A 24,891-nucleotide genomic window follows, 5' to 3' on the forward strand; every position below is an offset into this window, starting at 1 on the left:
TATCACCGGCCCTATGTACACATCACCAGGAAGGCAGGATATTACCACAGCGCACAACTAATTCATGCTAACCTGTAGCTCTAAAGGTCGACACTTTAACCACTAGTTGGATTCCACAGGGTCAACCAGAGGTTGTTAATTAGACTCTACCCTGCCGTGCTGTGTTCTTCATCAATACCTACTCACAGTAGCCCTCGGCGTCCGTCTTCATTGCTTATTTATGTCTTCTGTGTCGCTATTTGCTAATGAAGATGAAACCAGGTACATATTTACACATCAACGCTGGCACAAAATACCAATACCTCTTCGTCAATCTACATTTTCCGTCTTGATTGTGAGATCAATGTACTTCCTGAAATACACTTACAGGATAGCAACACATTCCATGTCAAGGAAGTTCAAAAGATTTGAGACTTTGATATTTAAGTTAAGTTAAGTAAATCTAAGAGAAACACCTGCACAGAGACTATTGCTAACAATAAAAAGCTTGCAACGCAATATACATATTTATAAGATCAGTTACATTTCGAGTCTTGTAATATACAAGGAAGTCTAAAAACCTGTGTATAAACGCCTGAAAATAGTATCGCAAAAATCTAATCTGCAAATCTTGTTGACCCACTCCTCAGATTAATCTTATCCTTTCTGAATGACTACTTAGTAACTTTATCGTTTCAGAAACCTGTGGCGTCTGACGTCGTGGGAAAAACAGAAACAGACAACTCTTGCCTCGTGGCTAACCTGGTCATTACTTATGCTAAGCAATATAATCAGTCAAACAGTGTACCCCATCGGGTGGAATGTCTAACTTGAACAGGAATGGACCCGGAGTCGCTGGTCGACTTGCGGGAAACGTGAAATCTCACAAGACCAACAAACAAACTTTTCCAAATAAACAGAGCAGGGCTGGCGTTGTGAGCAACACAAGAACAAACAATATCGATGTAACTGCACGTCGTGGGGAGGGAGGTAAAATAGAATGTACAATTCAGAGGCTGACAGTGGTTTTGGAAGGCGGAAGCACAGAGCGTGTGACAAATGCACTGGACAAATCACATTTTGGTGGCAGCAGTGTTCTCGTGGGTAACAGGCCACAGCAGAAATGTAAAAGTGCCAGTATCAGAAGGAGGACATCGGGATCGCGTTTAAGAAGCAATTGCTATGAGAACAGTGGACTTTGCCAAGTTTTGGACCCGACGAATATCGATCGATCGAGGAAAGTTCGGGACGAGGAAACCTTCGCCTCAGTCAGCAGTCTGCCAAGGCTTGGATCACCGAGACTAGTGAATCATTATGTTGATTCCGTGAGTGTAGGCGAGAAATGTTCTGTTATCCTTCCTAAACAGACTAAGTTAGTGTTACGTAACATTAGCCAAAGCAGAAACCTGCAGCAATCATCAAAAGACCCCAAGGTAGGAAGAGGAATACAGAGCAAAGCCTGCCACCTACTGCAACCAATCCCGTGTAGGCTGCAACACAAGTCGGATGTTAATGTTCTTCTGAATAGAAACAATTTAAAGTCAAACGGGACACGATGTAATTCGGAAAGTGGACTGAAAGAGAAAAAGGGGTGGTATCCTAAATCTGGACGCGAAAATGGAAACATCAAATCGATGGAGGTGGAAAAATCGGAAACAACCGGAAAGTGTAGGAACCGCGACGAGAATAATTGTTACAAGAGTGGAAGTCTTGAGAAAAAATCGGAGAAAGTATTTCTCGACCATTCATTTATAGCAGGGGACATGGAGAGCGACGAGAGACGTGGGGATAAGAATAAGCGTGGCGTGAAAGCCAGTAAAATTGCAGTGTTATCAAAGTCTAGTGGTCAACGGAAGTCCGTTACCCCACAAAGGTTTAGAAGTGGGGATACATCATACAAGTCCCGCCCGGCGAATAGTCGGGTTGTCAGTGTTCACAAATCGGTCTGTACCTCTTTGCCAGGTAATTTATTAGGAGCAGAGATAACAGACCGAAATGGCACGGATTGTAAAGCGAGCAGACGACGTGAAATTGGAGACGATGGAAGGTGCGCAAGCAGTGGGGAGAATATAACAGGCTTATCTAGAGGAAAGGTGTTCCACTCTACTTTGGACTCGACTCAGTGTGGAGGTGTGGCAGGGACGAATGAAGTCTCTCTCGGTGACAGGACAGGCGTGGATACACACGGCAGGCAGACGACACAAGAAACAGACGACACCGCCCAACACGCGTCACGTGCAGGCAGCGCCAAAGCGTCTCGTAAAATTTGTCAAAGATCAGTGGATTGTAATGTAATAGTCCGTGACAAACGTACCGTGAGACGGAAGGAAATAATTGCACAGACTGGCAGAGTGGGACAGGGTTGTGTTATTTCAGATAACGCACAACGGGATTACGGAGAGATAACAACAGGATTAGAATCACCGGTGTGTGCTGTGACGGAGATCAAGTATGGGCAATCAGTGAATAACGGTGAGTTGTCTGTTGTGTGCGATTCGCCTGCTAACCAGCCACTGGTACGTGGTCATAAACAAGGAAATATTTCACACACGGATCGTAATTATGATTCATTAGATGAACAGTCAGACTGTAAAAACAGTGATGTATGCAGGGTTGAGGTTTCGCATTCGAATGTTACTGACAGATTTCAAGGAGGAGCATGTTTAAGCAATAATAAACCTGATGACGTTGCAAGCTCTCTAAGTGATGGTTTCCGCGTGTGTGAAAAAATAGGAAATGTTGGTAGAAGTGAAGGCAAAGCGACCCAGCACCAGAAACAACTGTCAGGTATTCCTAGCTATCAGGGCGCCTACAAGTATGCAAAAGCTCCCAACGTGAAAAAGAAAAAGTTGCTTAACCAAGACTCATATACTGGAACTGTAACAGCAGTTTCAGATGGGAATAAGTTTGGTGAAAGTGTTGAAAAAACTGACAGAGATGATACACATGTGTCATGTAGCCCTGCCAGTACAATTTCAGGAGCTAGTAAATCCCTGAAGCACAAAGTCCATTCTACTCCAGTCTATGAAAATGGAACCAAAAAAAGTGCATGTGAGTATAATTTCTCTGAAGATGGCAAGATATATGAGGAGAGTGAGTTGTTGCTCGTTTCAGATAGTGTGTCATATCTTGTAACACTATCAGAGCGGGATACATCAGCTCAAACAGACAAAAACTCTTCCCCGTCTGACACTGCAATTTGTGAAAGTTCTGCACCAGAAAATCTGGCAGAAACAGATGCAGGAAGGGAATCATTAGGCACAGTAGTAGGAACAGGATTCCACCGGAGGTTGCTATCAGTTGGTGATAAGGAGAGAAAGGCAGTAGGCAGCAATGGTGATCGGTTGTTAGGCTCATCTTCAAAGGGAGGTGAAAAATTCCTTGTTCAAAGTGAACATTGTGTTGGCACTGAAAAGGATGGATCAAACTTTCAAGATATAAACTCTTTTGAAACAGGTGAAAGAGAAAATCACTCAAGTGAAATGTTTAGTGATTTCAATTATGATAGAAATTACTTGGTTCACCATGGGAGTAATTATTGCAAGAATTCTGACACTGAGGAGCATTGTGAAGATGGTATAAATAACTATGTCCCATTACATTTTGAAAATGGTGGCATTGGTAATGGGTGTATAACACATCAAGCATCAATAAAGTGTGATCCTGACCAGAATAAATCTATGGCAACCAAAGCAAGTGGTCCTGTCAAGGAAAATATGAGACCATCACAACAGAAGAGTCAGGGATTAAAACGACAGACTGGACACGCTTCTTTGGACATCAATTTGGCAGAAAAGAAAGAGAGTGGTTCTGGAAAACAATTAGCTGAAACAACACCAAGTAGAAAGAGAAATAATGATAGCGCCTCACGGCTAATGAGGCCTACAATTTCATCAGCTATTAAAAGTAGTCCAGAAATGGCAAAAAAGTTGATACCTATGGTGAAGTCTCCCACCAGCCCAGATACAATGTTTTCTCCTCCAATGGAGAGAAAGAACAAAGAATGGAAGAAGAATGAGAGTTCTGGAAAAATGAAACTTCAAACATTTTCCAGTGACATTGTTGCACATAAACCACTTCAGGTTATGTCTTGTGATAAGGTTTTAACTTCTCCAAGGTCTTCTGTTTCCTCAACTGACGTCAGTGTTCCTAGTTTTGCATCCGAGAAAGAGAGTGAGATATCCAGCAGCGGGACGTGTCAGAAACACAGGAACAGAGCCACAAAAACTACTGGCGTAGCACCCAAGATGCATCAGAGTGCAAAATCTGATTCATCAAAACACAGATCTAAGAAGTGCAGAACAGTGAAAGTGGATGAAAATTTGGTGTTGGAGGAGTTTGGTCAGACTGCCAACGCATATCACAAACAAAGTGGTGCACAGAAAAGCTGTAGCAGAGAAAAAGGTGAACTAAAAAATAATAGCATCACATCGAATGAATTTACAGAAAAAGTTGAATCATGTGACATCAAGGTTGAAAAAACAAGACGAAATGTTGAGACATATGAAAATTGTGTTGAGAGTGGAATGGATAGCAATCGAAGCAGCTCTGAGAGGGAATATTTTGTGAAAGATGGGTCATTACCTCAGATCACAAAGATGAATTCTTTGAAAGAACCAGGATCTGAAAAGGATGAAGTTCAAAGTGACAACAAGGTGATAAAGAACATGAAGAGGGATAAGATAGGTGAGAAACGTTTCAGAAACACTTCATCTATATCAAATAAACCTGACTTGAAACTTCATGCAAGGAAAACCTCACAGAACTGTGCCAAGCCAAAGACTGTACAGAATTCAAATATGAAAGTCACTTTGAAAAAGAAAAAGGACTCTGGTGATTGTGTCTGTGCGACAGAACCTGTTGTATGTGACACAGTTCAAAGGGGAGGGTCACTGTCCCCAACACTGTCTGCCACATCAACTGAATCAAAATCTGGGAAGCCTAAACAAAAAGCATCAACGGTGTCAGCACATGATCCCAGGAACATTAGGATGGAACGTGTTCCAAGCAGAGTGACAATCAGCCTATCAGCAGGTCAAAAGAAAGGCACTGAAATTAAATCGGTAAAATCTATAAAATCAGTGTCTGAAGATCGGAAAGATAAAGCCAAGACAGTGAAGAAAACATTGTCCCCTTCGAGTTTGAAAAATATTGAAATGCAAAGTACAAAAAACAGACTAAGACACAAAGTACAATCTGGAAGTAAATGTTCAAGCTCCAATATGCCTCCACATCAGCGTAGTGTTTCTAACTCACCACGATCATCTGTTGTGGATGATGATACAGACAGTGTTCTTAGTTTTAGTTCAGCCACTTCCAAAATAAACAAATCTCATTCAAAACTGCCAAGGGCTTCAAGATTGCCAAGCACTACTCATGATAAAGGTAAAGGGCCTACTATGGGTGGTAAACATTCTGATAAAACAGAAAAATCTGGCACTTCTGTTTTGACAATGTCAGGTGTTGCATTGAAGACAGCAGAACCAGCAGAAGGAAATAATCGTCCAAAGAAAGACACTCTCAACTACAAAGAAGCTGTCTGTGATGTTCAGTGTGACTCCAAACCAACACTGAAGAAGAAGAACTTAAAGGATAACATAAATCGCAAACAACGTGAGTTGTCCCCCTTGACTGCTGGAACAGACTGTAGTGAGTACAGTATGTTAGAAGAAGTCATTCCTAGCATCAGTGACTATGACACAGATAGAATGGATGACAGTGATCATCATTCACACGGGCCAGCTGACACGAAAACCAAAATAATTGATAAGCCAGATTCATTGCCTGCCAGTGACCAGTCAACTGTTGAGTCCAAGAAGTTAAAATCTAAACCAAAATCACTGACATCACCTAAAGTTGAGTTGAGGAAAAGCCAACAGGGAAAGTTCTATTCAAAGAAGACATCTCCATCTTTACCACGGATGAACTCCAAAACATCACCAGGATCTCCAAAATCTGACTGTAAGAAATCCCCACTATCTCCTGCACAGTTAGTAAAATCTGGGACCGATGGTAGTCCGAGAGGTGCAAGAACTGATGTGAAAACATCGAAGACTACTGTATCTAAATTACCAAAGAAATCTGGATTAAAGAAGTCACATAGTGATGTTCCAAATTCTCGGTCATTGTTAGCCCTAGAACAAAGATATACAGCTGAAAGACTGGAGCTGATGAGACTTAAGATACCAGCTGAAATGGACTTCAGTGATGTCAGTCGACCTTCAACACGAGAAGGATCTGTGGACAGTCGATTTGATGATGACCGCTGGTCAATATGTTCAGATATTTCCAGTGTGTCAAGAGCATCTTCAATTAGTAAAAGTAATAAGACTCAAACCTCAGGTTCCAAAGTTCCAAGAATTGCCGTCCCAAGTTCAAGGATCAAACCGGCTAGTGAACGACTTTCCTCAAAGACTCATACTACTGTAGGTAAATCTTCCCTGCCAACAAAACAGCTGAGACTGAAAGGGAAAAGTGCAACTGATTTCTGTAGTTCAAGTGAAACTGTTAGCAAGAAAGTTGGGAGTAAACATACAAGTCCCACAGTGGAAAATCTACAGAGAAACAAATATGACAAATTAGATAATGAACCATTAAATTCTGTAGGGATAGATAACAGAAGGATGCACAACAATTTGGTCCCATCTCTTTCAAGAGGTGAAAATCTAGCTGATGTAAGTACACCTGTAATACAGCTACCGGACCGTGTTAATGAGTGTGGATGTGGCAGTTCACTTGAGGATGAAAGTGCAGTCCCAGTTGAGGTCAATGTGCCTTTAATATTAGAAAGCTGTAGGTATCCTGGTGAGAATACTGATGTTAGAAGTGGCACTTTAACAGCTAATAATGAAGCAGAGGAAATTATGAGTGACAGTACTTTGCCAGCTGATTCCAGACAAAGCCAGTCCTCAGAGCATGGTAATGTAAACCACACTGCTAACATTAGTAAACACAGGTTCCATTCACAGAAAGAAACTGATACCAATAGGCATGCTGAAGTTAAAAATGAGGGTCAATATGGGGCCCTATCACCCGCCTACCAGATGAAAACAAGCTCTCTAAGGGAGGGGCAAGAAGAGGTCCCTATGGTACATATTAAAAGAACTGAAGAAAATTTGAAATCTATCACACATGCATCTGCATTGTCAGATGGGCATATGTCAAAAGATTCAGATGGAACATTTGAGGCATCTTTAGAAATGGTAAACCTGAGCTGCTATAAGGCAGATAGTTTATTGTCTGAGATGACAGGAGAGGGGGAATATCTATCATCTGAAGCAGCTGGTCAAGGTAACCAGGAACCAGCACTGAGTGGAGAGAAGGCCTCGGCTGTGTGTAGTCAGCTCATGGAGCCCTGCACCCTATCTGCCGATGTTGATAGGGCCTCAGTGGATAGAAGTTTCTCTGATAACATATACAGACACAACCTGGCCTCAGAAAATGCCAATAATAAACATTTACATCAGAGAGAGGGAGGGGTTGGCCACTTCTTTCCCCACCCTACAGAATTCACTTTATCCTCTAGAATTGTAGATTCAGAGTTTGAAAATCCTGACCCTGAGACAGTTGCTGTGATTGAAGTCTCAGAAGATACAGGTAGCTTCCTGAGGGCGTGTGACGGCATGCTCTTGAAATTATCTCAGGTTAAAGAAATTAAGGCTGAAGAGAGGGAAGATAGCAACATTGTAGTGCCAATGGCAGCACAAGCAAAGGAAGATGCAGGCTTCTCTTTAACCAAGGAATTCATGGGGTGTGATAAAAATGGAGAGGACTCTGAAAGGCAGTTTGATAAAAATGATAAAATCTCAATAAATAAACTGGTTCATATTTCGGGAAACTCCGATAAACCTGAGCAAGGATGTACCACAGAGACAGCTGGCTCTTCAGACTCACATACAGCTTATGATTCATCCGGGGCCCAGGAAAACTTTGATACTTTCAAACCAGAAACTGAAACTGTGTTAGCTTGTGCATTACAAGGAAGGGATGGTAGGGTGATCAGAGACACAGGATCCCCCAGTTCACACAGATTGGGGAAAGTGCAAGGCACGGCAGGAGATGTAGTGCGATCAAGTTTCAATTCCGAACATCTAGACTGGAGTAGTGAGGGACAGAATTCAGGAGACATTTCAGCAAGCGTCCGACTGAGGGAGGAGGCGGCAGAACCGCTGGGTGGATGGAGGGAGTGTGACAGTCATAACCACGATTGGATTGATTATGATACATTAGATGAAGGTAAGACTGGATATATTAATGAATCTACACCCAAATTAGACTTGGTTGCAGACAAACAAAATTGGCATGTTGTGGAAAATATGGAATCGTGTGAGATGTCTGACATAGGATTCCAGGGTATTGGTAGCCATGATGACATGGAATTTGAAAGTCACATTGATGCTATATCCCCAGACATTTGCTCACTTAACAAGACTGACAAATCTCTTGATGAAATTCACGGCACCAGCCCGTTGTATAGAGAAAAGCATGGGCATTACAGGCAAGAAAACACATCCCATCCTGTGTCCATGTCACCTGACACAGAAAGGACACACAACATCACAGGCTCACAATGCTCCAATATTATGTCATCTACCCCAGGGGGCCAAATATCTGCAGGATTTGAGACGGAAGTAAACTATAATGTCAGCACTGACCTACTTAGCATGGATGGAAATAAACCTGATAACAGTTCCACTAAGAAATGTGATAGCCAAACCTTGGGTAGAATGTGGAGTGCAAGAAGTGATAAGCTTTCAGCAAAGCTTCCTGAAAGAAGACTTGTCATAGATAAGAGAAATTTGCACCCTGAAGGCTATAATGAAAACATGCCTATACAGAGAAGAATTGTGTTAAACCCAGACTCCAAAGTTGTCATGAGAGATCCCAAATCAAGTGGATTGCTTGAAACTGTAACCTGCAACCACTCGCCTGATATTAGACTACAGTTGACTGTGTCAAGGGCTGATGGGGAAAGTAGCAGCAAACCTGCTAGCAGACTACACACTTATAAACCTGTCCACAAATCTGAACTTTTGAAACAAAGCTCTGTGAGAAAAAGTTTAGCAGCTCGAGCTCAGCAGAAGGCCATTACTTCAAGATTTTCCCAAGATTCTGTGAATAAAGTTAAGACTGGTAATGTTTTAATGAAAAAGCCCCACCTAACAGGGGGTGATAAGAGTGCCTCTGAAGACCACACCTCTGCTACTGTGCCACATGTTAGCTCCATTGAATTCTTGGTGAAAAACGATTGCCAAACTAGTCAGATGCTTCCTGCAAAATATGACAAATTGTCACTGATGGAGACATTTAGTACCCCCAAATCTGAAGCACATATTTGTGTAAGTGATAGTGAGGTAATGAATAGCACAAATTATGTGTCTTCCTCGAATGACAGTGACAGCATAAATGATACAAAAGAAATTGGATTAAAAGTTGAGGAAGATGTTATTGTTGAGAGTAAAGAGAAGGATGGAATCTGTGAAGCCATGGTCAGAAGGAAGCAGGATAATGCTGTGAGTGTGTCAGCCAGGTTTCTAACAGCAGACGACAGTTTGCAGGTAGCAGACAACTCATTACCCTTGGAAGCTAACGACAACACATCACAAGCAGACGCCATTGTGGATAAGGCAGCTGTGGCTCTCAGACCAGACACAATTTTCTCACTAATGGCAGATGGCTCTGTGCAAACTGAAGAAGTTTGTCCCCCTCTGATGGAAAACACCAAAACTGCAAAATCACCAAGGCTTCCACCTCCAGTCGTATCACCAAAACCAAAAGTATCTGTCTCAGCCGATGGAAAAATTGACTTGAGCTATTCTGATTTGTCTCCATGCATTGTTACCCCTGATGAACAAATTGATCTTAAGTCTGTGATTACAACTCAGCATGCTCAACCTTTGCAGCGTCCAATTGGTGTCATTAGTAATGAATTTGGATTTGAACCTCTTTCAAGTGACCCACCAAACTCTAGCACAGTGAGCTGCCCTGAGCTACCTGATGGAGAAACCTCTGCAGTGACTGTCACGGAGAATTATGTAAAAGATGTCAGTAATGAGGAACATCTTATACCAAGCAGTTCTAACTCAGATAGTACTGAAAACAAATTTGATTACAAATTGAGAGTCAGACCCACACAAACAGACGTGGCCTCTATAGCCCCACCCAAGGAAACATCAATAGACTTGTGTAGTTTTGACAGGTTGTCTGAAATTTCTTCACCTGAATGTCCAACTACTGAAACTGTGTCAAATCAAGCACTGAAACGATCCAGTGGGACAACATCATCGCACCACTGGCAGACCGTCAAAAATAAATTCCTGAGTAAACCATCAAGGAAAGTCAGCAAAGAGAAAGTGAACATTGTACCGTCAGCTCATGGGAGCGTGGAGAAAACCATTGAAGAATATGAAGAATGTTTAGACAAGAAATTGAACACTGACCGTAAAGACAAAAATGACGAGAAGTCTGTAGAAAGTTCACGTGTCTCTGAGATTCGACGATCACTCAGTGAAAGGCTGACCAAATCCCCACATCCTGAAACTCCACCTGCCACTCCCTCCCCATCTCCAACCAGGAAATACAAATGGATAAGAGGGGAGGGGGGGATTTGGAAGAAAAAGTTTTTATCTGACTCCGGGGAGAGTGGGAGTGAGTATGAGGATTATGCAAAGGAAGATCAGGAGGAGATCCTGGCCAAGTTACCACCTGTAAATAGACATGAAAGAAATATTGACAGAGAATCTTCATCTGAGTCGGAATATAAGCCCGGCAAGGAGGGTGGTTGGCATTTACTTGGAGACTTTGGTGTTGACAATGATATGGAAACATCAGCATCAGAAGTTGAAGACCCAGATATGATTGAACATTCTATAAATATGGACAGAGGGAGGCAGTCTGGAGACAATGTAGTGATGGAGAAACCTGGAGATGTGGAGGATAATGATGGTGTTTGTGTTGAAAAGGTGGATTTTGAGACTGCAAGATCACATTTTAATGAAAAGCCAATTCTACCTAGCTTGAGTAGACGAAATAGCAGCATTGAAAATATGGATAAGCAAATGGATGAAAAACTTCAGAACAAAATACAAGCAGTTCACCTTCCTGATACAAATATAGATTCTACTTGTCATGTGAACGGAAGTAAAGACACTGAGTCTATATTTGACAAAATCAACAACTTTGATACAGACAGATTTGATTATGTGTCTCCAGTTAGCAGTGGGAATGCTAATTTGCTTACTTCTCTTAATACGGATACCACACTTGGACATGCACCAAATATGGATCTCAAATGTGAAAATATAGAGCCTGAAGTAGACAAATGCATCAAACTGGCTGCTGACGGTTGTGAAAATGTTTCCGCTGTCATAATTGCAGATGTCTTAATGAATGTTGATGTTGAAAACATGGACAAACTGTGTGAGTCCATTTCAGAAGTGTTTCCTTCAGCCGGCAGTGATGAAAATGAGGAAGCGAGTGTGGCTACCTGTGACATGAAGCCAGGGAACTCCACACTGGATGCAAACAGGGACAGCAGTATCACTGATTCCGCTGTGTATGATGCCATCCCTGACTGTGAGCCGATCAGCAACCTTGACAACAGAACTTTTCTTGATGGGAGTTGCTCAGATGAGGAAGAAGTGCAAACCCATACCTGTGTGTATGATAAATTCAGTATAACTGACTCAGGATTTAACGAGGACTCGGCTAACTTAGACTTTCACAGTTCACGAGACACTGCCAGTACTGAGAGGGACAAATGTATGACCACTGCAGGTGCGATACAGGTGTCTGAGTTGAGTACGGATGAAGAATTAGGAAATGATAGGTTCCATCAGACATTGAGTGGAGACACGGGTTTAATGACCAGTTGCGATGGAGATATCTCCCAGTTAGATTGTCAAGATGAGAGTTCTGACAGATTCCTCATGCAAACAATGACTGTGTCAGAGGAACAGGTTTCAAGTGATTACATTTCTGAGCATGCAGGCCAGCAAGAAGCTGACAAAAATGTTGCCCTGTCTGAAAGTGAGGGAAAGTTTATCCCCATAGAGGCGCCCCCCATTTTACATAAAAAATGTGTGGAGTTGAATTCTCAAGAAGAGTCTGAGGATCAGGTTTCCATCTCAGCTGCACCAAGTTCAGAAAACATCAGCATTTCCCATGCCTATGTCCCAAAGCAAGACAGTGTCATTGAGGGAGAGGTTGTGGAGCAGCAGCTCTCGGAGGCAGGGGACACAGAATCAGAACACTCTTATTACTATGGATACGAGAATACGGATACTACATGTGGGGATGAAGACTTGGATACCACAGTGACAGATGATGAAACAGATGACTTATGTGAGCTTGTTATTACTGAAGACTTGGACACAACAGTGGTTGGTGCCCAGGGAGGGGAGACAGTGGATTTACACATAGAGGAAGACAGCGCTGTCACGCCTCTGCTGGCACCTCAAGGTCACGTTGACATGGCGTACACTCCACGTAGAGGGGCTGGACGTAGGTATTCCTATGCAGGGTCTACAGTCAACTATAGTTCTTTGTCGGGGTCAAGTCTGCCAGATGCCCCTGAAAGTGGATACTGGAACACACGAAAGGCTTTCTGGGAAAAAGATTCAAGCGAGGTAAGTTTATGTGAAAACTAACAATTAACAATATTTCAATGAACACATATAGTAGTGCTGCGCCCATCAATCTACAGACAAAGATGAAAACACACTGTACCAGCTCACACTGACAATTAGGGCTCAGGTTTTTATCTTCATAAGGGCCAGCAAGTGTTTCTCATGCCAGCCAGTGAGATGTCTTTAAACTTAAAACAAATTTGTGTATCATATCAACAGTACTATTTCCTTCCTAATTTTACATTTGGTCACAATGTTTGAAGTGTGTGTGTGTAAATGAGGTATTGGTTCATAATATCTTTAAAAAAGAACATGTATACTTCTGTGGTTTCATCCCATGGATAAATATATACCCATTCCCCATACTACCAACCTCCCTTGTGTTGTTTCAACCCCTGGTATCGACGTCTATCCCCCTACTACCAACCTCCCTTGTGTTGTTTCAACTCCCTGGTATCGACGTCTATCCCCCTACTACCAACCTCCCTTGTGTTGTTTCAACCCCTGGTATCGATGTCCATCCCCCTAGTACCAACCTCCCTTGTGTGGTTTCAACCCCTGGCATCGATGTCCCTCCCCCCTACTACCAACCTTCCTTGTGTGGTTTCAACCCCTGGCATCGATGTCCATCCCCCCTACTACAACCTCCCTTGTGTGGTTTCAACCCCTGGTATCAATGTCCATCCCCACTACTACCAACCTCCCTTGTGTGGTTTCAACCCCTGGTATCAATGTCCATCCCCACTACTACCAACCTCCCTTGTGTGGTTTCAACCCCTGGTATCGACGTCCATCCCCCCTACTACAACCTCCCTTGTGTGGTTTCAACCCCTGGTATCGATGTCCATCCCCCCTACTATCAACCTCCCTTGTGTGGTTTCAACCCCTGGTATCGATGTCCATCCCCCCTACTACCAACCTCCCTTGTGTGGTTTCAACCCCTGGTATCGACGTCCATCCCCCCTACTACAACCTCCCTTGTGTGGTTTCAACCCCTGGTATCGATGTCCATCCCCCCTACTACCAACCTCCCTTGTGTGGTTTCAACCCCTGGTATCGATGTCCATCCCCCCTACTACAACCTCCCTTGTGTGGTTTCAACCCCTGGTATCGATGTCCATCCCCCCTACTACCAACCTCCCTTGTGTGGTTTCAACCCCTGGTATCGATGTCCATCCCCCCTACTACAACCTCCCTTGTGTGGTTTCAACCCCTGGTATCGATGTCCATCCCCCCTACTACCAACCTCCCTTGTGTTGTTTCAACCCAAGATGTCTGTCTCCTTATTCACATCTCCGGTACACTACAAAATGGCTTGCCCTCTGAATAGTCTGTTCCAAGTAAAAAAATGATTGGAGATGTGCTGCATATTGTTGTCTGTCTGTGGCAAACTGTGTGCATCCTATGTGAGTTCTCAGCACATATTTTGGGGATATTAACGATATTACGTAGGTTATAAAGCCAAATCCAAAACTGACCTCATACAAAACATTTCCTGGCTTTTACTTCTAAAGTGAGGAAATATTTCCTAGAAAACAGTGATGAGTTTTCATATGTAAGAGTTGATGGGAACAGTTTCTGTTACCTTAAGCATGCAGTCTTGAACAATAACAGGTGTTCTTTGTGGGATGTAATGTCCTTTTTAACTGGATAAGTTTTCAGACAACTGAAAGGTATTCCCACAGACAAGTCACCATTCAGAAAACACTAGCCCCACAGAAAAGTCACCATTCAGGAAACACTAGCTCCATAGACAAGTCACCATTCAGGAAACACTAGCCCTACAGACAAGACATCATTCACTAAACACTTGCCCCACAGACAAGACATCATTCAGTAAACACTAGCCCCACAGACAGTCACCATTCAGGAAACACTAGCCGCACAGACAATCACCATTCACTAAACACTAGCCCCACAGACAAGACATCATTCAGTAAACACAAGACCCACAGACAAGACATAATTCAGGAAACACTAGCCCCACAGACAAGACATCATTCAGTAAACACTAGCCCCACAGACAAGACACCATTCAGGAAACACTAGCCCCACAGACAAGTCACCATTCAGGAAACACTAGCCCCACAGACAAGTCACCATTCAGGAAACACTTGCCCCACAGACAGTCAGCATTCAGGAAACACTTGCCCCACAGACAAGACACCATTCAGGAAACACTAGCCCCACAGACAAGACATCATTCACTAAACACTAGCCCCACAGACAAGACACCATTCAGTAAACACTAGCCCCACAGACAAGACATCATTCAGTAAACACTAGCCCCACAGACAAGTCACCATTCAGGAAACACTAGCCCCACAGACAAGACACCATTCAGGAAACACAAGCCCCACAGACAAGACACCATTCAGTAAACACTAGCCCCACAGACAAGACATCATTCAGGAAACACTAGCCCCACAGACAAGACACCATTCAGGAAACACAAGCCCCACAGACAAGACACCATTCAGTAAACACTAGCCCCACAGACAAGTCACCATTCAGGAAACACTAGCCCCACAGACAGTCACCATTCAGGAAACACTAGCCCCACAGACAAGTCACCATTCAGGAAACACAAGCCCCACAGACAAGACACCATTCAGTAAACACTAGCCCCACAGACAAGACATCATTCAGTAAACACAAGCCCCACAGACAAGACATCATTCACTAAACACTAGCCCCACAGACAAGACATCATTCACTAAACACTAGCCCCACAGACAAGACATCATTCACTAAACACTAGCCCCACAGACAAGACATCATTCAGGAAACACTAGCCAGACAAGACACCATTCAGGAAACACTTGCCCCACAGACAAGACACCATTCAGTAAACACTAGCCCCACAGACAAGACATCATTCACTAAACACTAGCCCCACAGACAAGACATCATTCACTAAACACTAGCCCCACAGACAAGACATCATTCACTAAACACTAGCCCCACAGACAAGTCACCATTCAGGAAACACTAGCCCCACAGACAGTCACCATTCAGGAAACACTTGCCCCACAGACAAGACACCATTCAGTAAACACTTGCCCCACAGACAAGACACCATTCAGTAAACACTAGCCCCACAGACAAGGCATCATTCAGTAAACACAAGCCCCACAGACAAGGCATCATTCAGTAAACACTAGCCCCACAGACAAGACACCATTCAGGAAACACTAGCCCCACAGACAAGACACCATTCAGGAAACACTAGCCCCACAGACAAGACACCATTCAGGAAACACTAGTCCCACAGACAAGTCACCATTCAGGAAACACAAGCCCCACAGACAAGTCACCATTCAGTAAACACTAGCCCCACAGACAACACACCATTCACTAAACACTAGCCCCACAGACAACACACCATTCAGTAAACACTAGCCCCACAGACAAGATATCATTCAGTAAACACTTGCCCCACAGACAACACACCATTCAGTAAACACTAGCCCCACAGACAAGGCATCATTCAGTAAACACTAGCCCCACAGACAAGATATCATTCAGGAAACACTAGCCCCACAGACAAGTCACCATTCAGTAAACACTAGCCCCACAGACAAGACATCATTCACTAAACACTAGCCCCACAGACAAGACATCATTCAGTAAACACTAGCCCCACAGACAAGACATCATTCACTAAACACTTGCCCCACAGACAACACACCATTCAGTAAACACTAGCCCCACAGACAAGGCATCATTCAGTAAACACTAGCCCCACAGACAAGATATCATTCAGGAAACACTAGCCCCACAGACAAGTCACCATTCAGGAAACACTTGCCCCACAGACAAGACATCATTCACGAAACACTAGCCCCACAGACAAGACATCATTCACTAAACACTAGCCCCACAGACAAGACACCATTCACTAAACACTAGCCCCACAGACAAGACAGCATTCACTAAACACTAGCCCCACAGACAAGACATCATTCACTAAACACTAGCCCCACAGACAAGACATCATTCACGAAACACTTGCCCCACAGACAAGACACCATTCAGTAAACACTAGCCCCACAGACAAGACACCATTCAGTAAACACAAGACCCACAGACAAGACACCATTCAGGAAACACTTGCCCCACAGACAAGATATCATTCACTAAACACTAGCCCCACAGACAAGACATCATTCAGTAAACACTAGCCCCACAGACAAGACATCATTCAGGAAACACTAGCCCCACAGACAAGTCACCATTCAGGAAACACTTGCCCCACAGACAAGACATCATTCACTAAACACTAGCCCCACAGACAAGTCACCATTCAGGAAACACTTGCCCCACAGACAAGGCATCATTCAGGAAACACTAGCCCCACAGACAAGTCACCATTCAGGAAACACTTGCCCCACAGACAAGACACCATTTCAGTCACTTGTTACTCACCAATTAAGAAACACTAGTCCTATTCACTAAACCTTTTTCATAGAATCAATTATTCTCATCTAGTAAGTGGGGGCACCCAGTCGTCTAAGGCGCAGTGATTCACTGTGCAGAGTTGCATTCCTTGGACACGCCAGAAACATATGATTGTGGGTTCGAATTCCAGTTCGCCCCGTTATGTTTCTAGGTTTGTCTGCACCATACCCGTGCTTGTGGGTTTCACCAAAGTGGTAAACTTCGAGACCTGCGTCACTTCAGGCTTTCCTCCCACAATAAGCTGACAAGCTGCGATATGACTGTAATACTGTTAAAAGCGGCGTTATACCCAACTCACTCATCTGGTAAGCTATGGAATTTTGTTGGTCTGTCTCTACCTCTTTGTGGGAAAGGGTAACCCTGAAGTGTATAGCAATTAGTGGGATTGGTGATGCTTTCAACAGTTTTTCAGTTATATATTTAGGGATGAGATTTTTCTGCAAGATGGAATGCTGCAAACTTGTGAGATGGTAGTGTGCAGGTATTTTGAGATAGTTGTGTACAGGGTGTGTGAGATTGTATTGTACACTGTACAGGGTGTGTGAGATTGTATTGTACACTGTACAGGGTGTGTGTGAGATTGTATTGTACACTGTACAGGGTGTGTGAGATTGTATTGTACACTGTACAGGGTGTGTGAGATTGTATTGTACACTGTACAGGATGTGTATGAGATTGTATTGTACACTGTACAGGGTGTGTGAGATTGTATTGTACACTGTACAGGGTGTGTGAGATTGTATTGTACACTGTACAGGGTGTGTGATTGTATTGTACACTGTACAGGGTGTGAGAGATTGTATTGTATTGTACACTGTACAGGGTGTGTGTGAGATTGTATTGTACACTGTACAGGGTGTGTGAGATTGTATTGTACACTGTACAGGGGTGTGTGAGATTGTATTGTACACTGTACAGGGTGTGTGAGATTGTATTGTACACTGTACAGGGGTGTGTGAGATTGTATTGTACACTGTACAGGGTGTGTGAGATTGTATTGTACACTGTACAGGGGTGTGTGAGATTGTATTGTACACTGTACAGGGTGTGTGAGATTGTATTGTACACTGTACAGGGTGTGAGAGATTGTATTGTACACTGTACAGGGTGTGTGTGAGATTGTATTGTACACTGTACAGGGTGTGTGAGATTGTATTGTACACTGTACAGGGTGTGTGAGATTGTATTGTACACTGTACAGGGTGTGTGTGAGATTGTATTGTACACTGTACAGGGTGTGTGTGAGATTGTATTGTACACTGTACAGGGTGTGTGTGAGATTGTATTGTACACTGTACAGGGTGTGAGATTGTATTGTACACTGTACAGGGTGTGTGAGATTGTATTGTACACTGTACAGGGTGTGTGAGATTGTATTGTACACTGTACAGGGGGGTGTGAGATTGTATTGTACACTGTACAGGGTGTGTGAGATTGTATTGTACACTGTACAGGGTGTGAGAGATTGTATTGTACACTGTACAGGGTGTGTGAGATTGTATTGTACACTGTACAGGGTGTGTGAGATTGTATTGTACACTGTACAGGGTGTGTGAGATTGTATTGTACACTGTACAGGGTGTGAGATTGTATTGTACACTGTACAGGGTGTGTGAGATTGTAATGTACACTGTACAGGGTGTTAGAGATTGTATTGTACACTGTACAGGGTGTGTGAGATTGTATTGTACACTGTACAGGGTGTGAGAGATTGTATTGTACACTGTACAGGGTGTGAGATTGTATTGTACACTGTACAGGGTGTGTGAGATTGTATTGTACACTGTATAGGGTGTGTGAGATTGTATTGTACACTGTACAGGGTGTGTGAGATTGTATTGTACACTGTACAGGGTGTGTGAGATTGTATTGTACACTGTACAGGGTGTGTGAGATTGTATTGTACACTGTACAGGGTGTGTGTGATTGTATTGTACACTGTACAGGGTGTGGTAGGAAAGGGTGGTGGCACTCTCTGGATTTAATCTGGCCAATCTGAGATATAACTATAATATTCCAAATGGTGTGGTAAAACCACACTTGTTCATGTCTGTGGCAGCAAACCATGATGGTTGTTGTAGTCACCACAAGATTGGAACTGGCACTATCAATCTGTGCACGGCTTTACGTTACAGTGAAACTATAGGATAACACACTATCATTATAGCTTGGTGCCTATTAACATTGCATGACATTAAGTTGCAGAAAATCTTTCTTCTATCGATGGGTAAGGATTGGTTTTGACATCTTGACATATAAGAAGCCAATATTTAACGCTTTCATGAAACGCCTCATGTAATTAGAAGCTCTGAAGTAATTGGACATCCTCCATCTGATGGATGCTGCTTTGTCTGCTTAGCATGGCTGCTAATGCAACAAAAACAACAAGGTTTTATGATGGTGGACTCCATGTGATGCAAGCATGCTCCTTGGGGCAGACTTTCAGGCTCCTTCTCTGAGGCTCCTATAACACTCTGAAATATAACATATACCAAGAAAGTATAAGAAAGGCGGCATTTGGAAAATAAATGAGGCGGATTTGGATGGAGGGGGGTGGGATAGAGATAAGCCTATTATGGAGCAGATGTCTCATGCATTGTAAGAAACTAGTGATTATGACATGTTGATTTTATATCAAAGGACCCCGAGGTCTGACAAAGGCATGGCAGGTGTCAGTCAGAAGTTTGTTTCCAACATTACGGTTAATTATGACTGGTATTGGATTGAAATTGGGGTCATCAGAGCTGGAACTTTACTACAGCTGACTTTGCTGTTTGCATAGTATTTATCTGAATATGAGAAAGTACAAATTCAGGACGCCTTGTCAACAGAGTTGTCTTCTATTTTGTGGCCATATTATCTCCTCCAGCCATGTTTGCCTCCATATCGGATGTTTGAAGCGTTCTAGGCCGCAACCCTGACTGCTTAGATGATGACATTAAAAGATTTAACTGCAAGGACTCACTGTATGGGTATGCCTCACATTAACTGGTAGGCCCTTCTCAGTGTTATCTGGAACTGCTGCACTTGCTCAGTCCTTTACTAGAATTCACAGCCTTCTTCCATGTCAAAATGTCACCATAGATATGTGTTTTTTGTTCTTTTGATTTCACTTTATAAAATTAGCAGAAGAAAGTTGAAGTAAGGTGAACACAAGTGTTGACAGTTGATGAATATTGTTTGATTTGTTGTGTGAACAATGTGTTTTCTGCATGTGATTTACTAAACAAGCCATTCATAATGATCATGGAACAAAATGGGTTTGTGTTTTGAACCATGTTTTTGAAGGACTGTACATGTATGGTTGAGATGGTGGAAGTAAATGTGTGCATGGAGTTGGAGCTAGCTCCGTTGATAATCAACAAGATTCAAGAATATACAGAACAGAAAATATCATAAAAATAGTGAGTCATAGCCCATACCGTCTCATAAATTTGAGAAACCATGGCAACCAGCCCTATTTAACTTGAATCCAGTTTTTCGTTAATGAAGCCTGACTGTTAGCAAGACTGGCAGCTGTGAGGGTGACAAGGAGATATGTGTGGCTTCAGTGATTGTTTCCTTAACATCCTCATTAACCTCTGTGAGAGAGATACATGATCCATAAGACTTGTGTGTTGTTATGGCTGACATGTCTGTTTTACAGTTTATTCCTCACACTCTTGCCCTGTGAGGTATGGCATGGTATTTACCAACTCCACTTACATTCTACCACTCTCCCTTCTTATCAGTTTTAAACACATTTCTTTCAAGATGCACTAATTTACATTTCACTAGAGTTTAGGAATTACAGTTTAGGCTATGCTGTGTTTGTGTTTCTTTCATGTTGAAAAGGTGAATTTTATTTCAGGAGTCATACAGGTATTGAAATGTCAATTTGAAAAGTATATGTGTGAATTATATTCTGATATGTTTGCATAAGACTAAATGTGAGAGAATTTGAAATATTTTATGTTTAAAGCAAAATGTGCATATCAGCTTCAGCTAACATTTGGGAAAGGAATTTGGCGTAAACATGTGATAACATGGTCACAAGGATGAAGAAGTGAGAGTGTGTGTGTATCACTGACGGGGACAGGCATAGCTGGTTGTATAAACAAATGGCTATGACTGGTTGTGGTGTAACTTCGTTACACTTCAAACATTGTCAGCTCCACACAGTTCACTGCAGGGATTTATCTGGCTTTGCCACCCTTGACAGGCAAATTTAAAAAAAAATAATAAAGTTAATTTTTGTTAAATTCATAGGTATTTCATCATTGCATTCAATGCTATAATGTAATTCTAAGCCTTGATCTTCTCTATTGGTTGTGTTATCAGTGAAATAAGTCATCTCCGCAATGCCATAACAATAGTAATATCAATACTAACATAAATTGGGAAATTTGTAATTCCAATTTAGGAATTTTTATTAACATTTGCTGCAGACTTGGTGCCAAGTTTCTACCTCAAACATGTCTGGATAAATCCCAGCCTTTTTACTGATGTAGAGTCACATGTTAACTTTGAGCTCCACACAGCTGATCGATACCGATGTGGAGTCAAACGTGAACTGTAAGCTCCACACAGCTCCTAGATGTAAATGTACAGGACTATGTTAACTGTAAGCTCTCCACAGCTGCCTGGTGATTGGTCCAGGTGGCAACATCATCACTGACTCACCCGTTATGTTTACAAGCTGTCTTCAGTTTAACATCATGTTTTTTATTTTGTAAGAATGTACACAACCAGTTGTTCACAGGAGACCTTATAAAGTTTATTGCATCAAAGTAGCCTACCTGATACCATATTGTTCAGGGCATATAATATTGTTTTTATATCACAATTCATTCATTGGAATTTGAAAATAGTTCAACTTGGTTGTGGCAAAATAGAAAATCATGACTATAAATGATGGCTAATTATAGGTTGATGCAATGGGCATTAAATCGGTAATATCATGACTTTTATTCATGTAGGTTAGTGCAACCTGCATTAAAACGGTAATATCATGACTTTGATTCAGGTAGGTTAGTGCAACCTGCATTAAAACGGTAATATCATGACTATGATTCATGTAGGTTAGTGCAACCTGCATTAAAACGGTAATATCATGACTATGATTCATGTAGGTTAGTGCAACCTGCATTAAAACGGTAATATCATGACTATGATTCATGTAGGTTAGTGCAACCTGCATTAAAACGGTAATATCATGACTATGATTCATGTAGGTTAGTATAACCTGCATTAAAACGGTAATATCATGACTATGATTCATGTAGGTTAGTATAACCTGCATTAAAACGGTAATATCATAACTATGATTCATGTAGGTTAGTATAACCTGCATTAAAACGGTAATATCATGACTATGATTCATGTAGGTTAGTGCAACCTGCATTAAAACGGTAATATCATGACTATGATTCATGTAGGTTAGTGCAACCTGCATTAAAACGGTAATATCATGACTATGATTCATGTAGGTTAGTGCAACCTGCATTAAAACGGTAATATCATGACTATGATTCATGTAGGTTAGTGCAACCTGCATTAAAACGGTAATATCATGACTATGATTCATGTAGGTTAGTGCAACCTGCATTAAAACGGTAATATCATGACTATGATTCATGTAGGTTAGTGCAACCTGCATTAAAACGGTAATATCATGACTATGATTCATGTAGGTTAGTATAACCTGCATTAAAACGGTAATATCATGACTGATTCTTGTAGGTTAGTATAACCTGCATTAAAACGGTAATATCATGACTATGATTCATGTAGGTTAGTGCAACCTGCATTAAAACGGTAATATCATAACTATGAGTCATATAGGTTAGTGCAACCTCCATTAAAACATGACTTGTACTTCTTTTGTGTTATTGATAAGTCCGTTTGAAGTTGACACACCAAGTAAAGACTATTTAGCTCTTAATTTTGTTTTGAACTGATGGTATTTATAGAGCTTCATGAAGGTGTTGGTTACCTTGTCCTGTATGCCTTGTGGCTGAAGTACCCTAAATCCTACAACCCATATGAATATTATGGCAATACCACTTACTGTGTATTTGTTTGTTTTCCCACCTGTCAATAGTGCTCAAGGACCTACATTTACTAACTCCTGCTTGAACAAGCTCTGTATGTATGAAAGTCTCCATATATCCCATTGGATAGGCACAGTCTTCTTTGTGACATTCATTGTATAAACAAACAGCTCCCTAATTGAGTCTGGTATGTGGTTGTAACGGGTTTCCTGAAGTGACCAAGACAGGATCCCATGTTGGGAGAGGTTATGTGTGCCTTACAGAACGTGTCTTCAAAGTGCTTCTTGATGGATTACATTTTGGTAAGCTTCTTGTAGACAAAATGATGGAAATAATCCCATGTTCTACTGTTCATGTCATTGCTTAGTGTCAGAACTTTATCATTGCTGTCGGAAATTGTCTAGTCCATCCAAGATGAAGGAACATTACCATGTTTACATGCTTCACATGAACACCTGTCTGTGGAGAACAACAGAGGAACTAGATGTTAATTCTTCCAATTTTTTATAATATGTTTTGGTGGAAAGTGTAATTTCTTTTGATAGTCATTTGGTGATTGAAAGAAAACACTTTCAAATATTGTGTTGAGATCAAAGTGTGCTAAAACATGGAGGTGCACAGATGGCAGCAGTATTGGAAATAACCGCCTGCCCGTAGGCCCCTGGTACCCTAGGACCCTGGCAGGGAGAGCTTGTGTAGGGCCCACAGTTTCAAGTTTGTAAGTTTCCTTATGGCCTACAATAAACATATGTGTCCATTTATTTCTCAAAATGAGACACAGTTTTTCAAAAGAGAGCCTGAGGGGTTTGGTCAGGGCTTGGTGGGTCTTGATGGCAGCCTTGCATTTCTTTTTATTTCAAACACTAGAGGTAGGTGTTTTATTTAGATGGCTGTTACTTGGAATTTGTTTTCTTCTCAATTATTTTAAACAAGGTAATCTACTGTTATTGACTTTGGTTTAATGAATGCAAGATGGTGCACATTCCTTGAGAAACATATTCCAGTTTAGACGCATAGGGCTGACAGTCAAATGTAGACTAGGTTGATTGTTGTCAGCATGCAGCCCCATTTCGTGTGGGTGTTTAAACTTCTGCAAGTGTTACATCGACAGCATGCAGAATATGTCAAAGGTGGTTGAAAATGGGAAGTAGTATGTGAAAATGTATCTTCATTGAGGTGCTGTCAAATGTTAAAGGTCAGGTCCAAAGTTGAAGGGACACCGCTATTGTTATTTTTCTTAGAAATAAAACTTTTTTGAATAAATGTATACATATTAAACATTCAATAAGTAATGGGTTAGATGGGAAACGAAGCGAAGATTGTTGTCTTCTTGGCCATGGATTGGGGACGACTGGTGACTCTTTGTGAATCACCTAATGTGCGGGACAGTCTTGGTAAGAGATGGATAATAGGAAATGGAAGGCTCTCTTCTAAATAAAAAAGTACAACTATCATTCTGTAATTTAGGAAAAAAGGTATATGTGGTAATGTTATTGGAGAATGTTTCTGATACAGGCTTTGGCAGAGCCTCATTAGCTTGGTTCTGATAGATGTAGCAGATTGTGTCTGTGGAGGACATGACTGACAAGATCAGCCACATCTAGTAGGGGGAACAGCACATGTTGATGCACAGCACTGAGTTGAGCGGAGTTTCCCAGTGAGGACCTGCGGGTCAGTCATTCAGTAGACTCTTCCCAATTATCTTGTTCGAAGCAATATCTTCAGCAGACCCTTGCCTTTTTTTCAGTTAGGGATGTAAAACAGCTAAATACTTTTACTGAAAGTTGCAACAC

The 24,891-nt window shown here is 42.0% G+C and overlaps 1 protein-coding gene across 4 annotated transcripts in view; it reads left to right on the forward strand.

Annotated features, from left to right (window-relative positions):
* The window catches only part of LOC139447115 (uncharacterized), a 156,115-nt gene that overhangs the window by 24,208 nt on the left and 107,016 nt on the right, over positions 1-24,891 (forward strand). For all 4 annotated transcript variants that reach the window (XM_071228282.1, XM_071228283.1, XM_071228286.1 and 1 more), the window contains exon 2: positions 679-12,605. In XM_071228282.1, coding sequence (XP_071084383.1) covers positions 801-12,605 — 11,805 coding nt within the window. In that variant the 5' untranslated portion in view covers positions 679-800. The remainder of the gene's footprint in view (positions 1-678; positions 12,606-24,891) is intronic.

This window comes from Haliotis cracherodii, unplaced genomic scaffold (assembly GCF_022045235.1).
Source record: "Haliotis cracherodii isolate W230 unplaced genomic scaffold, xgHalCrac1.p SCAF_7, whole genome shotgun sequence".
NCBI lineage: Eukaryota > Metazoa > Mollusca > Gastropoda > Lepetellida > Haliotidae > Haliotis > Haliotis cracherodii.